The sequence below is a fragment of the Lissotriton helveticus genome, chromosome 4_1 (assembly GCF_964261635.1).
Source record: "Lissotriton helveticus chromosome 4_1, aLisHel1.1, whole genome shotgun sequence".
Lineage (NCBI taxonomy): Eukaryota > Metazoa > Chordata > Amphibia > Caudata > Salamandridae > Lissotriton > Lissotriton helveticus.
This window is the reverse complement of record NC_136063.1, coordinates 312,628,573-312,646,794: the sequence shown is the minus strand read 5'-3', so window position 1 is coordinate 312,646,794 and position 18,222 is coordinate 312,628,573. Positions and strand designations below refer to the sequence as shown.

Sequence of the window (18,222 nt, the reverse complement as noted above, 5' to 3'; positions counted from 1 at the left end):
AAAAGATTAGAGTTTGAAAGAGAGAAGTTAGCTTTTGAGCGTGATACCAAGTTGAGGGAGTTGGAGCTCCAAGCTAAAAAGTTAGAATTGAATCCCTCTGGTGGCAGCGTCCCATCTATGCCTGCAGAAAGTAGGTTTTATTTTCCCAAAGATGTGATCAAAGATTTTCAGAAGAATGAGGATATTGGTCAATGGTTTAAAGCATATGAGTTAGCATTGTTGGCCCACCGGGTCCCTGAGAAGGATTGGGGAGCGGGGTTGTGGGGTCGCTTTGTGAATGAGGGAAGAGATACCCTGTTAGACATGCCTGTTGAGAATAGGACGTCTTATGCTCATATGAAAGATGCTTTAATGTTAAGGTATGGCCTAACCCCAGAAAAGTACAGACAGGCCTTTAGAGAATGCAAGAAGTTGCCTGGTACCACGTGGGTGGAGTATGTGTCATATTTTTGCAGAGCCATGGATGGTTGGGTAAAGGGCAGCAAAGTGGAAAGTTATGATGCTCTTTATGATTTGTTTGCTTGGGAGCACTTGTCTAATAACTGTTTTCCAGAGCTGCGCCAGCACCTTATTGATAGCAAGATATCTAACCCTAGAAAACTTGCTGAAGAGGCGGACCGCTGGGTCAGTACCAGGGTCCACAAGGGTCCAGTGGGAGACTCAGCCAAAGGTGGGCAGGGTCCCCAGCAGAAGAGTGGGGGGGACAGGGGTAAACAGAAGGAGTCCCAGAAAGGGCCCCAAAGTAATCCCCAAGGGAACCAAGGGAAAGGTTCCCAGCCTCCCCCTGTGAAGAAATCAGAGGCCCCGCCAGGTAAACCTGGTCATAGGGGCCCACTGACCTGCTTCGTTTGTAAGCAGGTAGGACACCGTTTTTATGACCCTCAGTGTCCCTTGAAGAAGTCTGGTGCACTACCCAGTGCACCACCCCGTCAGTTGGCTAGTGTAGCTCTGGGAGGGGAGGAGATGGTTGCCCATGGTGGGGAGGGTCCCGCGGAGATGTCCCTGGTCTCTCTAGGAGACATGGAATTGGTCCCTCCACCCCCTCTGCCTAGTAACACTAAAAAATATAGGCAGTGGGTGACCATTAATGGCCATAGAGTGGAAGCTCTCAGAGACACCGGAGCGAGTGTGACAGCTGTCAAGTGTCACTTGGTGTCCAGAGAGCAGGTTGTTCCCCACGCATTCTACCCTGTGATAGCTGCTGACAACTCCCAGAGAGAGTGTGAGGTAGCTCAAGTTTCCTTTGAATGGGGGGGAGTTTCGGGTACTCTTCAGGTTGCTGTGAGGCCCGCCATGCCTGTTGATTGTCTCCTGGGCAATGATTTGGAAGACTCCCCTTGGGCTAAGGTGGAGAGGGAGACACATTTGAAAATGTTGGGTGTGCCAGAGTGGGTGTGTGCAACCACTCGATCCATGACAGCAAGTAAGGGTGTTGATGGGGTTCTGGAGCCTGAAAGTATGGCCCAGGACCCAGCTGTGAAGAGAAGAGGCAGGGGGCGCGGGAAACCGTCCCCCGTAGTTCCCGTGGTCCAGGAGGAGGCAGACCTTGAGGGGTATGCCCTGGAACCCACAGGTGAGCGAGTTGCTGAACTGGGAGACCTGCCCGAGCTGACCCACTGGCAGCAGGATGGTGGTCCCTCCAGGGAAGAATTCTGTGCAGAACAGAAAGTGTGCCCTTCTCTTGTGGGTATGAGGCAGCAGGCCTCAGCCCAAACCTCAGGTGATCAGTCAGGGTCACATTTTGTTTACTGGGAGAACGACCTCCTGTATAGCGAGCCTAAGGCTGCTGAGCCTGGGTCAGCCCGTGTGCTGGTGGTACCCCAGCGCTTCAGAGCCTTCCTACTGGGTTTGGCTCATGACGTTCCTTTAGCTGGACATCTGGGGCAGGACAAGACCTATGACAGGCTTGTCACCCATTTCTATTGGCCTCAGATGCGAAGGGACACAGATGTTCATTGCAAGACCTGTCAGACTTGCCAGGCAAGTGGGAAAAGCGGGCGGAAGCAGAAGGCTCCCCTCCAACCTTTTCCCGTGGTCAGTACCCCCTTTGACCGGGTGGGGATTGACATTGTTGGGCCACTGGACCCCAAGACAGCCCTGGGCAACAGGTTCATCCTGGTCTTGGTGGACCATGCCACACGGTACCCGGAAGCCATCCCTCTCAGAACAGTGACTGCCCCCGTGGTGGGACGGGCACTGATGGGTGTTTTCTCCCGAATGGGGTTCCCCAGAGAGGTGGTGTCAGACCGGGGCACCAACTTCATTTCCAACTATATGAAGTCTCTGTGGAAGGAGTGTGGGGTAACTTATAAGTTCACCACTCCTTACCACCCTCAAGGTAATGGGTTGGTTGAAAGATTCAACCGTACCCTTAAAGGCATGATCATGGGTCTTGAAGAACCAATGAGGCGTAAATGGGACGTCCTCTTGCCATGCCTGTTGTTTGCTTACCGTGAGGTGCCACAGAAGTCTCTAGGGTTCAGCCCCTTTGAGCTTTTGTATGGTCACCCGGTAAGAGGACCTTTAAGTCTGGTCAAAGAAGGCTGGGAGCAATCTCCCAGGAAACCTCCCCAGGATGTATACAGTTACATGCTGGCCTTTAGGAACCAGACTAGGCGCTTCAGGGATCTTGCTCAGGCAAATCTGGAGGCCAGCCAGGAGGAGATGAAGCGGTGGTACGACCAGAAGGCCACTCTGGTAGAGCTTCAGCCTGGACAGAAAGTTTGGGTCATGTCCCCTGTGGAACCTTGTGCGCTCAAGGACAGGTGGACTGGACCATTTGAGGTTGTGGAGAAGAAGAGCGATGTCACCTACCTGGTGGATTTAAAGTCTCCTAGGAACCCCTTGCGGGTCCTGCATGTCAACCGTTTGAAGCCCCACTTAGAAAGGTCCGAAGTGGGCATGCTCCTAGCTACAGATGCTGGAATGGAGGAGGAGAGTGAGCCTCTTCCTGACCTCCTGTATGCAAAAGAGCAAGATGGGTCAGTGGATGGTGTTGTCCTCTCTGACACACTGACCCCTGAACAGCAGCAGGATTGTCGCCATTTGTTGGGGCAATTCCCTGATCTGTTTTCCTTGATTCCTGGTGTTACTCAGTGGTGTGTCCATGATGTAGACACCGGGGACAGCACTCCTGTCAAGCACAAGGCTTACAGAGTGACTGACAAGGTCAGAGCATACATCAAGGAGGAGGTCTCCAAGATGTTTGCCCTAGGGGTGGTTGAGTCCTCTAGCAGTCCTTGGGCCAGCCCCAAGGTCTTGGTTCCAAAGGCTGCAGCGCCTGGTGCTTCACCGGAACTTCGGTTCTGTGTGGATTACCGAGGACTCAATTCAGTCACCAAGACTGACGCGCACCCCATCCCCAGAGCTGATGAGCTCATCGATCGGTTAGGGGCTGCCCGGTACCTTAGTACGTTTGATCTAACGTCTGGGTACTGGCAGATCGCCTTGACCGATGGGGCAAAAGAGAGGTCAGCATTCTCCACACCAGATGGGCACTACCAGTTCCGGGTTATGCCCTTTGGGATGAAGAATGCCCCTGCCACCTTCCAGAGGTTGGTCAACCAGGTCTTGGCTGGGCTGGAGGATTTCAGTGCTGCCTACCTGGACGACATCGCAGTGTTCAGCGCCAGCTGGGAAGAACACTTGTGCCACCTCCAGGAAGTGTTGTTGGCCCTGCGCAGAGCAGGCCTCACAATCAAGGCCAGTAAGTGCCAGATTGGGCAGGGTTCAGTGGTGTACTTGGGGCACCAAGTAGGGAGCGGCAAGGTGGCCCCCCTGCAACCCAAGATTGATACCATCCTGGCATGGGCACCGCCCAAAACCCAGACTCAGGTGAGAGCCTTCCTGGGTCTCACGGGTTACTACAGGAGGTTTGTCAAGGATTATGGTAACATTGTGCACCCCTTGACTTCGCTGACTTCCAGGAAGCAGCCACGACTTGTGAACTGGACTGACGCCTGTCAGACGGCCTTTGACACCCTGAAAACTGCAATGTGCACAGCACCCATACTCCAGGCACCCGACTTTTCGAAAGAATTTGTTGTCCAGACGGACGCTTCAGAGCATGGCGTGGGGGCTGTTCTAGCTCAGGTGAATGAAGAGGGCCGAGACTTACCTGTAGCCTTCATCAGCAGGAGGTTACTTCCCAGGGAACAGAGGTGGAGTGCGATAGAAAGAGAAGCATTTGCTGTGGTCTGGGCACTGAAAAAGCTGAGACCCTACCTGTTTGGGACTCACTTCCGGGTGCAGACAGACCACAGGCCCCTCAGATGGTTGATGCAGATGAGGGGTGAGAATCCAAAGCTGTTGAGGTGGTCCATTTCCCTACAGGGGATGGACTTCACGGTGGAACACCGCCCTGGCACAGATCACGCCAATGCTGATGGTCTGTCCAGATTTTTCCGCCTTAGTGATGAGGACTCCCTAGGGTAAGGGTAGTTCTCCCCACATTTCAGCTGGAGGGGACACGTGTTAGACCTGGCATCATTGGCATGAGTCTCTCCTCCGTTTTTTCTGTTTGCCTCCTCTGTTTACGATGTTTTTGCTGGTATATGCTTTGGGCACTGTGCCACTGCTGATCAGTGCCACAGTGCAAGTGCTCCCTATGTGAAATTGCTGTATTGATTGACTTCCATGTTTGGCTTATTTGGTTTACTATCAGTCCCTAGTAGAGTGCACCAGGAGTGCCAGGGCTTGTAAATACAAATGCTGCTGGTGGGCCTGCAGCACATGTTGTGCCACCCACAAGAGCGGCCTAGTAAAAGTATGTCTGAAGGTCTGCCATTGCCAGACCACGTGCAGTCTGACTGTCACGAGGACTGCGCAAGTACACCTACTTGCCAGTCCCTAAACCTTCCCTTAGCTTCATGTTAGTCACCCCTATGGTAGGCCCACGGGCAGGGTGCATTGTAAGCATAAGGTAGGACAAGCCTGACAAGGTTGGCATGTCCTAATAGTGAATTACATCCATAGTCGTTTTTCACTATTGTAAGGTAGCCTGCTCTCCATCAGTTAGAATGGGCTGCCAGGATTATTAATGTTATAATCCTAGCGGGCTCGGGGAGCATGGTGCAATGTCAAGTTTGGTATCCCTGAACTCAGGGTTTAATAACGCATCCGTTTGTGTGGATGGTTTTTGGACTCTGTGTTTGAAAATAGCACTTTTAGAAAGTAGCTATTTTCTTGTCTAACTGTCTACCGGTCTCTGCTGGTTCTGGTGTGTGTGTGACAGGAGCTGGGTGGCTCCAGAGAGTCTGAATGAGTCAGTGTGGGATGAGTGGGGCATTTGCATTGAGAGTAGGGGAAGAGTAGCTCTTGATAGCCTGCCCTGCCTGATACAATGTTGGCTCCGCCCCCCTGCCAGGCGACTGATGACTCTGTGCTTGCCTGGGACTTTCCTGGCCCGCCTCCTGCCGGGCAGCTGATGGCCCTGCCCCTGCCAGTGACAATGCTGGCTCCGCTCCTGCTGAGCGGCTGAGGACTCTGCCCTGCCCAGTGAATAGGCCAGGTGCTCTGGCCTGGCAACACCCACAACAAACCCAGGATGGGGGGAAATTCCCCTGCATGGACAAAGGGATCAAAGCCAAAAAGGGGTATAAGAGAAGGACCCCTGAACCAAGAATTCAGATCACTTCTGACAAGGAAACCTGAACCAAGGACAAGAAGCCTGCTGATCTAAGGACTGCCTACCCCTTCTGCCAGAGTGCTGTTTGTTGGGGGAATCCTGCATTGCTTCTTTATTTTTGCCAAGGAACCAGGAGAGAGGAACTTTGTGTGTACTCTCACTCTTTGCTGAGAAAATCTCCAAGGGCTGGAAGAGTGCCAGTCTCCTGTTGAAGTCACAGGGCTAAAGGACTTCATCTGCTTAAAGTGCTATTTGCTGGAGTTTGTGAATCCAGCACCTCTGAAAGAATCCAGCAATCTCGACGCCGACGGACGCCGCCGAATCCAGCTCGACATCGTGAGTAACGGCTCCAGTGTCCCGCTTCCTCGACGCCGGCCGCCGGGCCCGATCGACGCCAGCAGCAACGCCAGTGAGTAGTGAGTTCGGCTCCAGCTCCAAGTGACCCCGTGTCTGCACCGCCGCTGATCGCATCGACTTCGAGCCCTCTCGACGCCGTGAGCGCTGCTCACTCTTGCAACATCGACATCAACGACGCCGTATCCTGCTTCATCCCGTGAGCGCTGCTCCCGCCTGACTTCGGTCGACGCCGCTGCAGATCGCCCCGACTCCGAGGCCCGATCGACGCCGGAGACGCGACGCCGGACATCTCGACGCCGCTGATCATCGAGTGCTTCACTTTTCCAAGGTACTGTGTTGTTGGGGTCTGTGCGACTCCGGGCTCGACGTAGCGCTCCTCGCGGTCGACGCCGAACCTTTGGATTAACTTTGCCTCGACGTCGTGTGACTCCCGTGTGGGTTACATTGTTGCCAAGAACTGTGTTTTAGAGAAGAAGAGTTGCTTTTGATACTAAAGACTTTGTGCTAAGAAGAAACCGTGCTTGAACTATTATTTTTCCTTCCAAGAGTATTTATTGAGACTGTGGTATATTTTTGTCGTTATTTGGTCTTGTGCTAAGCCTTATATAAAAATACTTATTTTTATAATACTACTGTGTCGTGTCCATTTGTAGTGTATTCACTTTATTACTGTATGTGGTCATAAATGCTTAACGCACTGCCTCTGAGATAAGCCTGTCTGCTTTGCCAAGCTACCAAGGGGGTGAGCAGGGGTTATCTAAGTGTGTGATCTCCTTGCCCTGACTAGAAAAGGTGTGTCCCTATTTGTCAGAAGTGTATACCTCTGCCAACTAGAGACAGCCGCTTCTAACACTTACCTCCTAAGGTCTTATTAGCTTTTTGGTAACATAACTGTATGCAGAACACAATCCACCTAGAGATAGACTGCTTAGAGGTCGCAAGACTCGTCCTGACTGATCCATAATTGATAAACAATTGGTCAGACCTACGAATATCTTTGGTCTTATCCAGATAAAATTTCAACACCCTCCTAACATCCAGGGAATGTAACGACCTTTCCGCTGGAGATGAAGGATTCTGAAAAAACGTAGGCAAAGTTATGGTCTGGTTGACATGAAAATCAGAAATAACCTTGGGAAGAAATTTAGGGTGAGTACGCATAACAACCTTAGCAGCATGAAATACAGTATAAGGTTCTTGGCAACACAGCGCCTGAATTTCACTCACCCTGCGGGCCGATGTAATGGCCACGAGGAACGCCGCCTTCCAGGACAGGTGCTGCAACGAAGCCTTATGAATAGGTTCAAAAGGCTCCTTCATCAACCTGGACAGCACCACATTCAATTCCCATGAAGGCGAAGGAAGCCTGACAGGAGGGAACACTTTCTTCAAGCCTTCCAAAAAATCTTTGATCACGGGGATCTGGAAGAAGGAAGTCTGCGAAGGGCATTTCCTGTAGGCAGTCAAAGCAGCAAGATGAACCTTAATAGAATGGACATTAAGGGCAGACTGCGCCAACTGTAGAAGATAAGGAAGGATAACATCTTCCTTACAAGTCGTCGGATCATAGTTCTTAGACTTGCACTAGATACAAAATCTCTTCCACTTGTACGCATAAGAAGTCCTAGTGGAAGGTCTCTTAGACTCCTTCAGTATGTCCATACAATCTGCAGGGAGATTCAAATGACCATATTGCACTATCTCAGGAGCCATGCTGCCAAACTCAAAGACGAGAGGTTGGGGTGCAACATCAGCCCCCGAACTTCGTGAGAAGGTCCGGCCTGCACGGCAGCCGAATGTGAGGAAGGAGAGACCGGTGAAGCAGGTCCGTGAACCACCACTGTCTGGGCCATTCCGGGGCAATCAGTATCATCCGCGCCCTGGACTGGGACAGCTTGATGAGAACCGTCGGAATCAGGGGAATGGGTGGAAAAGCATACAGAAAGCTGTTCGACCAGTTGATCCATAACGCATTCACCAGCGTCCCCGGCTGGTAGTACCTGGAGGCGAAGCCTCGGCATTTGCTGTTTTCGGCAGTGGCGAACAGATCTACGTCTGGAGTCCCCCACCTTGCGAAGACTTCTCCTAGTACTTCGTCGTTTATGACCCATTCGTGGTTTTCCTGAATCAGTCTGCTCAGTGCGTCTGCCTGAACATTCTGCACACCTGGCAGATGGGTAGCCGTTATCGTCAGTCCTCGAGCCAGAAGCCAGCGCCAGATCGCCTGCGCCTCCTGCGACAGGGTGCGTGACCTCGAGCCTCCCTGCTTGTTGAGGTAATACATTGTGGTCGTATTGTCCATTTGTACAAGTAGAGAGTTGGTCTGGAAGGACGGGTGAAAGGCCTTCAGTGCCAAGTGAACAGCTCTGAGTTCCAGGAAATTGATGTGGTACGTGGACTCCGTCGGGGACCACGTCCCTTGAATCTGTAGGTCTCCGGAATGCGCTCCCCAGCCCTGGAGAGAAGCATCCGTCACGATAACCTGAGTGGGAATGTCCTTGTGGAAGGGAACCCCTCTGAGGAGATTCTCAGCTTAACACCACCACTTCAGAGACTGAAGAGCATGCAGAGATAGACGTATCTTGTCGTCCCAAGATCCTCTCCTCTGATCCCACTGATCCTCCAAGCACTCTTGCAACGGTCTCATGTGCAGCCGTGCATGGGGCGTTAGGAAGATACATGAGGCCATCGATCCTAGTAGAGAAGACACCGTCCTCACTGTCGTGGATGGAGTGGTCATAAGAGCCCGAGCCTTCCGTAGCAGTGATAATCGTCGCTCCTCCGAAGGAGACACGCTTGCTGACAGCGTATCGATGGAGGCTCCCAAGTACTGAATGCACTGGACTGGGGTCGGAACCGACTTGGACATGTTGATGTGCAACCCCAGCTTGTTCAAGAGAACGCACGTCTTCTGGAAGTGCGCTTGCGCTTCCGTGAAGGAGGAGGCCTTGATCAACCAGTCGTTCGGGTACGGGTAGACAAACACCTTGTTCCTCCGTAGGTGTGCGGCTACCACCGCCATGCACTTTGAGAATGTTCTCGGCGCAGACTTCAGTCCGAATGGCAGTACTGTGTATTGATAGTGATTGGCGCCGACTTGGAACCGCAGGAACTTCCTGTGTTTGTGTGCAATGGGCACATGGAAGTAAGCATCCTGGAGGTCTATGGCACACAGCCAGTCTCCCCGTTGCAGCTGAGGATAAATCTGATGCAACGACAGCATGCAAAACTTTTCTCTGCGAATCCACTTGTTTGCTTGTCGCAAATCCAGAATGGGCCTGAACTCGTTCTTGTCCTTTTTTCGAACCAGAAAGAACCGGGAGTACAGACCTCTTCCTCTTTGAGACAGAGGTACGACTTCTATCGCCCTTTTCCTTTACAGGATGTCGGCCTCCGCCTGGAGCTCGCGCAGTTGATACTGCGAGCTGACCAGAGGAATCGATGGGGGCGGGCTGGTGAACCGAAGACTGTATCCATTGCAAACAATATTCAGCACCCACTTGTCCCGAGTAATTTTTCTCCACTCTGCCAGAAAAGATTGAATGCTTCCCCCCACCGGAGCGGGTAACAGTTGCAGGGGAAGTAAGTGCTCAGGGCCTAGACCCGGCCTGGCCCTTAATCGCTGGGGCCGACTGATGGCCGCCTCTGCCTCTCTGGCGCTTCTGGAACGGTCTTCTGAACTGCTGCTGTTGTTGTTGCTGCTGTTGTCCAGAAGACTGGCCACGCCCTCTGCCTTGACCACCAAACGGACGTTGGAACGGACGGTACGACTTCTTGGTCTCCTTGGGCTTCTCCAAACCCACCGCTGTGAGCGTTTCGGCCTCCGCCTTCATGCGGGCCATTTCATCATCAGCGTGCTTCCCGAACAGGGTTTCGCCAGAGAATGGCAGATTGTCAACCCTTTGCTGAGCGTCCGGTTTCAGAGACGTACGGCGGCGCCATGTATGTCGTCGCTGGTTAATTCCGTGGCAGAAACCATGCGCCCCCAGCAGAGAAGAGTCGGCTGCAGCGCTGATGACTTGATTCGCCACCAAAATCCCTTCGTTCAGCACCTCTTGGAAGTCTTCCCGCTTGTCCCGCGGTAGGAGCTCCACAAACTGTTGAAGGGATTCCCAGAGGGCTCTGTCATACCGACCCAACAAGGCAGTGGCACTAGCTGCCTTCATTGAGGTCGCCGAGGTCCCACAAACTCTTCTCCCAGACGAATCCAACCACCTAGATTCCTTATCTGGTGGAACTGTGGAGGAAGGTGTGGTGGCATGCTGTTTGCGCGCCGCCGTCACAATCACCGAATCTGGAGGGGGCTCCATCCTTAGAAAGGCTGGGTCCGAGTCCGGAGCCCTGTACTTCTTCTGCAGTCTGGAAGGTGCCGCCTTAGTCACCGCTGGGGTGAGGAAAAGATCCATGGCCGGTTCCTCCAGACCCGGCACCAGTGGCAGTAACGGCCGAGACAAATGCTTCTGGTGGATCGTCTCGAAAATGACTGATGTCTTGGGAGTGGGCACCGTCAAAGTAATGCCCAATTTCGCCGCACCACGTAAAAGCACGTCCTGGAAGGACACCAGATCATCGATCGGTGACACCCTCGTGTCTGGCGAATCCGACAAGGTCGGGGAGTAGTCCCTGGTCCCAGACGACCGGGTCCGGGAACGAGACCTGTGTCTCCTGTGGCGCCGTCTAGATCGTGTGGAAGACCTGTGACGCGAACATTCCCTTCTCCTGGAGCGGGAGCGCGACCTCCCAGCACGTGGGCGCTCCACCGGTTTCCGTGGAGGCGTCTTCCGTGGCCTATCCTGGGGCTTCGGAGTAGGCGTACCCTTAGGAGGTGTCAGAAGCAGAGGCAGCGACACCGACCTCAGTGGTCTATGAGGTGGGACCGGCAGCGGAGGTTGCCCCGCAGGGGGTAGCGGAGGAAGGGAAGGTAGCGGCGGATTAGCCGGAGGAGCCTCCTTCGGTAGAGGTGGAGGAGTCGCAGGCCTTGGCGGTGTATATACCACCGAGTACACCGAGCCCGGTGACTTTTTCGGGGGAGGGGCCTGTGATCCAGACCCTCCAGAGCGTGAGCGACGCCTCCGACGTCCTTCACCAGATCCAGCGTGACTTTTGGCGCCAGAATCCCTCCTGCGCCGCTTAGGGGAGGTTGAGAACCTCGGGGACGCTGATCTCTTCCTGCTCGACGTCGAGCGTCGTTTTACAGGCGTGGAACGGCGATCCCTCGACTCCGGCGTCGAACGCCGTCTCCTCGACGTCGAGTGCTTCTTCCTCGACGACGAGCGTCGCCCCCTCGACGACGAGCGGTCAGACCTCGACGGCGAGCGTCGACTCTTCCTCCTCGATGACCGTTTCCTCACAGTCCTCGACGCCGAGGATCCCCCCAACGGCGAACTGCTCGACGGCGACCGGCGGTGTCGCTTCGACGGCGAGTGCCGGTGCCTTCGTCGACGGCGATGCCTCGACTTTGACGACGACGTCGACGACGCCGTCGGCGGTGATCTCGAAGGCGGCCTAGCCAGGCCTCTCGACGTCGATCTTCCACGCTGTCTCGACCCGGAGCCCCGGGGAGAAGGGGAACACACCGTCGTCATCCCTCTCGACGTGGTCTTCCTGCCTCTGGGGAGCCCCACAGAGGCCTCAGCAGGGGCAGAGGGAGCCTTCCCAGCCTGCCCAGACCCACCTGCAGCCTGCAGTCGCCTCTCTTCTAGGCCTTGGAGCCTAATTCTCAGCCTTTCCCTCAGGGTCCTTGTAGAAAAGGTCTGGCAGATGTCACAATCTTCAGGGACATGCTCTTCAGGGAGGCAAAGAATGCAGACGTCGTGTGGATCAGTCTTGGCCTTCTTCCTTCCACATGCTGGGCACTTGTCGAATAAAGCAGGCATTTTAGATCCCTAAAAGCCTGAACAAACACACAGAAGTGAAAAGGAATTACCAAGAATCAACTGAGAACACTTTTAAATCCAAAAAGTGAACAAAAATTCCAATAAACCCTTGAAAAGGGAGAGCTCAATGCACCAGGGTCCTGTAAGCAGGAGCCGGAAAAAAGAACTGAAAGTGAGAGGGACCTGCTATGCATTCTGGGATACTGGGAGAAGGTCTGGAAAGTTCTCTTAAAGGCACAGTGCCCTATTTAAGCCACATAATGGCAGCCTATGGGGCTTGTCTGTCCATGCCTTCCTCTCTATCATTCCAGAGGGGTTTTGCTGTTAAAGCAAGGGAAATCTGGACAGGCTTTGCTGTTTGTGGATTTTTGGTGGAATTTCTAGTTGAAGTACTGGACAGTGTAGCCTGTGGATATAGGCTGCATTATTGGTCTTTAAATTCTCTCTTAAGTGTCTTTGCAGTTCTGCAATTTTCTGACAACTTAAGAGATTATTTTTGATTGCCGGGGTCCTCGCACATGGGCGGGACTGTTCCCTAGATTATGACTATACACAGAGATCCCCTACTACAGAAGTTGGGAATTCTTCCAGTTTGTGCCCACGCATATTTGATAACTCCACCACTGTTGCCTCAGGCCCTTTCTGTCAACTGTGTCTGGGAAATCATGGTCATTTTTGAAGGACAATGGAGTTTAAGGGGTTAGGAGGGGTATCTAACATATACCACCACTTCCCCTTAGATGTGACGCCAATGGTGTGTCTTCTGTACTATCCTAAAACGAAGCAGGGTTGGGGCAGTCCTGGTGGATACAGGTGTGTTGTTCGAGATCTAGAGTGCATATATGAAAAGGGCTTGTTGCTTTTTTTGTTTATATACTTCTTTGTCACCAGTCTATTTATGTTCTGGCTGTGCTGAGAGCTACGACAGATGATGAGCCTGTCATCCAGATAGGCAAGTGATAGCTTTGTCGATGATGCAACTGACTTTGAAGATGGTGCAGGCTGACAAGGGCAGGGAGTGATGCATCATTTTAAACAGTAGACCTACCCGTTTTTTAAAATGTACTGCTGCATTTTGCAGTGAATTATGGGTTTTGTTGAGAAAGGGACTCGGAGCGCCTGAATTCTAGTGATTTTGGCAAACCTCATTCCATTTCCATACTCACACACCCCTCCGGCTGTACTCATATGCCCCTACCCCCATGTACTCACATGCACCCCTGGGAGACTCTCACACCCCTCCGGCTGTACTCCCATCCCCCTTATACTCACACACCCGTATCCCCACTGTACTCACATGCCCCTCTGGCTGTACTCACAAGTCCCTTCTACTCACACGCCCCTTGTTTATACCCATACGCGCTTCTGGCTGTATTCATATGCCCGTCTAGCTGCACTGACACGCCCCTTGTACTCACACGCACCCCTGGCTTTACTCACATGCCCGCTGGGTGTACTCTTGCTACCTTGCACTCACACATCCATCCCAGGTACATGTCATGACCTGGCCCCCCTCGGCCTCGTACTCCCATGTCCTTGGCGGGCAGGTTCTTCCGCTCCACGATTAGGATGGTGAGGGAGCTTCTCTTCGCCATGCTCCGGCGGGCTCCCGGCTGCTATCTGGGGCGAGCTCGGCGTGTGCCGCCTGCGCCTACCGGTGACTGCTGACGCGTGAATGCTTGGTGAAACCATGCTACTGCTGAGGGAGGGCCTGTGAGCCTGCGGGGGGCACCTTCCCCTGCTTGCTGTGCATCAGGGGCTAACCCTTTAGGTGTGCTTGTGGTGTCTCCTGTTCTTATGCACCTGCTTCACCCTTATAAACTGCTTGCTCTGATGGATTTGGGTCCTTGTGTGCTCATGCTTTATCTGCAGGTGTCTTTCGTTCTTTGTGTGCTTGGTCGAGGGACGAAGAAAGGTAGCTTGCTCGGTCAGTACAGTGGAGTGACTATGGGAGGCGCGAGAACGTCCCTCAGCGCGTGAAACTGAAAGCGCGGTGAGAGCGCACGAGACGACGTGAGTGTGCACATCGGCTGTCCCGGAGCAAGCTGAGGATCGACGGAGAAGACACGGCGTTTACCTGCCCTGAGGCTCAGAGTCTGAATTGGAGGTTGAACTGTCCTTGAGCCTGGCCTGCTCCTAAGGCAGCACGGACAGCGTGACGGCGGCCGCCTGGGCTGAGAAGTACACCGAGCATGGCGGAACGACGGTAAGGAATGTGGGGAGAGAGTAGCTGTTGGCAGATGGCGCATGGCAGGCTGACACCGGAGGGGGTGCAAGGAGAGCTGGGGATTCAGGAGTTGTGTGTGTGTGCGTGGGTGTATGTGCGTTCGTGTGTGTGCGTGCGTGTGTCTCTGTGTGTGTGTGTGCGTGTGCGAGTGTCTCTTTGTGTGTGCTTTCAAGGGAGACAGGAGATGGTGCGCTCGCGACCTGATCCGATTCCGGCGTGATGCGCGTCACCATCTCTTGTCTCCTTGGAAGCAGAGTGGACGGCTATAGGTCTCGCGGCGAGAGAGCGTTTCGCGTGCTTTTCGCCAGGGCGCGACCTAAAAAGGAGTTCCCTCACCATCTTTTCTCTTCTAATAAGCGGTTGATTTACGGTGCTTCAGGGATCATAGGCGGCACGGAGAGGAAAATCTGCAGGCTCAGTTTGGGAACAGTGCAGACATACTGCTAGCCGTCCAGCTCTGCCTCAGGAGCATCACTTAAAACATTTATTTCTCCATCATAGTTAAGGAATAACCATCTATCACAATTCTCAGGCAATATAACAGTACACATTTTCTTGCAAACCCATGAGTGAATCTCACAATTTTTTGAGGCCATGTCAAGCCCTAGGATCCAAAAGCCTGTTTTTACAACGGGGAACAACTTAAGCCATATAAATATATACACAGAATAAAATAGCATACCTTTCTTTTTCCTTTCCAAATGTTGGATGCAACAAAACTCCACCAGTTTTCAATTCATAAATCACCATTTGGTCCAACTCCTAAAAGAAGTATTAATAAAATTTAGAAATTCACCAATTTTACAGACCAGAAACAAACTATAAAATAATAAACAATACAGCCTCATTCTAAGTGTCTTGTTAATGTCTGGCATAAAAACCAATAGATTCCTTATTGCGCCAGGTTATTTGTTTTGCTGTTTGTAATGGGGAATAATGTACAAAAATGGTCTATACAACTATTTCTCTGCATGGTACTATTCCTACAGCATTGATTTGCCTGCACAATTTCTTGAAGGTCTAACCTAGAGGAAATTATCCTTGGAAAACCCAGGAAGTGAGGCCCAATTTGCATTAATCGGAACCAGTTTGTGACTCTTTTTATGGTATGGCTTGCAAGCGCAGCTGTCGCCAGACAATTATGTGAGTACCACTAGGAAGGGGTTTTGGCTCCGCCTACATTTTGGGAGCCAGGAGTACACGTTTTGATTGCGCAGAAGTTGTGTGTTTCCACATTAAAAGTGTCAGCCTGTGGGAAGATGGCTCTTTATATAGTGGGCCAAAAAGGAGGTACCCTGTGTAAAGAGTCCAAGCAAACCCCTGTCGGCTTATAGAGGCACAAATGATATCCCAAATGCTCTCTTTTGTGGTAGTGCAAGTTAGCATTTGTTGAGAAACAAAGAGGCAATAAACGAGACACAGACTCAAGAATAAATCCGAGACCAATTTAGAAAAATAAGAAATATTTTTAGATACATTTTGATACCAAGAGCTTTGATAGCAAGTAAGTACTTTTTACGATAATGATTTTATTAGGTAAGTAAAATGTTCAATCAAATGCGTGTTTACGCGCAATGCTTTCCTATGGGAGAAAAGGCATGTATAGAATACAGTTAATTGTGTATGGTTTCTGGGGTCTCCTTCAGAACTTATGGTCATAGTGGGCCAAGGTCCAAAGTACTACCAGCAGATTCTCGCTACCTGCCCTGGGGCGTCTGGATGCAGAGATGCTGGTTGCGTTTGAGCTGTGTGCGCTAAGTCAGTAAAGGGAAGGAGTAGGGGCCCCATAGAAACAGGCAGTAGAGGGGGACTTCGGGAAAAGTCTGGATGCCCAAAACACGGGCTTGGTTGCTCCAGTGCAAAGTGAAAAGGTCAGCTGGCCTCTGTGCGCCTTTGAACGTCTGGGCTGGTGCGTTGCAGGTCCTTGCAGTTGTTAGTCTTGCCGGTTGAGGGTGCAAAATCAGGACAGTTGGGCCACTCTGAAATTGGGTCTTTGTGGTGCTGACGTCCCTAGATGGCTGCTTTGTCTTGGAGTCCTGACTGGACTGTTACGGTCTCAGTTTGCTGCAAGGGGTCTGGTATCCCGGGTATTGGTCCTGTGGGGCCCTGGTTGGTCTTAGTGTTCTCTCACTTTGTGGGGAGACAGATTTGACATTTAGGAGCAGAGGGCCCTCTTCCTGGGTTTCAGCGGCCTCAGGTTTGATACCAAACATCTCTAGTTCAGTGAATCCTTTAAGTAGCTGGGGAACTTGTAAACACCAGTGTCCAGCAGATGTACTTACAAATTGGCTTCCCTGTTCACTTGTAGTATCTAAAAATCGAAAGAGACATCACAGGGGCACAACTGCAGATATGTCCACACATGTAGGATAGTGCACTCCATCTTAGGGCTTTAAGACCTGCTGTATGGGTGTCTTACCTATACTGCATTCAGTGTCTGCAGGCATGGCACTCAGGATGTGTGCTATGTTGTCTTCACTTTCCTCTGCACCATGACACACAGCTTACAATGGCAGTCTGTCAGTTGCTGCTGAGGGGTCTCTTAGGGCAGAACAATACATGCTGCAGCCCTAAGAGACACTCTTTAGCACTCCATATTCCATGCCCTAGGTACTAGGGCTACCATTTACTAGGGATTTACAGGGGTGTGTGAAAAGTATTGCCAATTGAGGAACAACTGCACAGTTTTAGCGAAAGAGATTTGACACTGGGGACCTGCTCAACAGGAACCCAGTGCACTTTCTGTCAAAATTGGATCAGATGCCAAGCAAAAGGTGAGAGGGACCATGTCAAAAAGGGGTACACACATGACATTTTAATGCTGTAAAAGAGTCTAAGATAACTAGATAATTTATGGTGTTTTTCTCTGCCAGCAGCAGAGGAGGGCAGTCATTAAACTACATGGATTTTTAGGTCTGGCATGACAGTGCAACTGCCACTTGACCACACCAATATTCTTTACTTGTAATGATTCACATTACCATGCAAACATTCCTTTAAAGCCAGACCTATTGGCATTGCCAAAGCTTGATCGAGTTTGTGTCCACCTCAGAATAAACCCAAGCGTGTTTAATATGAACCTGGTATAACGTGAGTGATTAAAACTCTTACTGCTGAGATCTTGGCATAATTAGAAAAACAGTCTGCAAAAAGTCAAAGGACTGAAAATCAGGGAGATTCAATTCAGAGTTTCAAATCAGAGTCTAACCCTCCTGAGGCTGGTAAATGGATAACATAAATTGATGATTTCAAAACAGCTGCTATTTTCAGTGCTGCAAAATGCTGGATTCTAGGATATTCACTCAAGAGGGACAATGGACAGACAAGGTGTAAAGATTGCTCAAGAGAGAAAATCAATGGCTTTGTTGCAGACATCGAGAGAGGCAGCTTCACATCTGCTGGCAATTCAAATTACCTATGACCACAAGTATATTCAAATCACACCATTATAATATATTGACATGGTGCTATTTAAATACTCATTAATATCCAGTATAATATATAACCACACAGACGGAAATGTAAGGACTGAATGCTGAATGTAATAGGTGCAGAGATATATGAATTAGCATCAGCTGCTTACAGAAGCCCAAAATCAACGGCTAAAACCCAGAATGTTTATTTGACCAACCGCATATGGAACAATTTTGACCACATTCCAACTTACATCATGAAACAGTGATGCAAAACACCACAATTTCTTCTTTTTTCTAACCAAATGAAAGTACAATGTAAATAAGCATAATAAACCACGAAGCTTTGAGAACAAATATTACAACATGAAATACCAAAAATACATGCACGTACGTCTCACTCCGAACTAGTAAAAAATCAATTAGACGATAAAAGGATGAACAAAAGCTTGTCCATTCTATCAATTGTGTGCCCTTTTGCTTCTTGCATCTGTTAATCTTTGAACCCTCTCTCATGCTTGCCCTTTTCACTATTTCCGTCTAGCCCACCTGATCCAACCTCCAAACATTCCATCATGGGTCACTTAAAAATTCACAAGCATTAGTGTAAACTTCCAGCACCTCCACAAGCTTCCCAAACTTTGATAGTCCTTTAAATACAAAGGATCCTTAACGCTCACTCAATCTTCCGATTGAACCCTACTCTCTTTTTTGAGTTATCTT

General features: G+C 51.0%; 1 protein-coding gene across 2 annotated transcripts in view; it reads right to left on the bottom strand.

Annotated features, from left to right (window-relative positions):
- TAF2 (TATA-box binding protein associated factor 2) overlaps positions 1-18,222 on the bottom strand; it is a 658,862-nt gene that overhangs the window by 512,646 nt on the left and 127,994 nt on the right. For both annotated transcript variants that reach the window (XM_078686838.1, XM_078686839.1), the window contains exon 10: positions 14,769-14,848. In XM_078686838.1, coding sequence (XP_078542964.1) covers positions 14,769-14,848 — 80 coding nt within the window. The remainder of the gene's footprint in view (positions 1-14,768; positions 14,849-18,222) is intronic.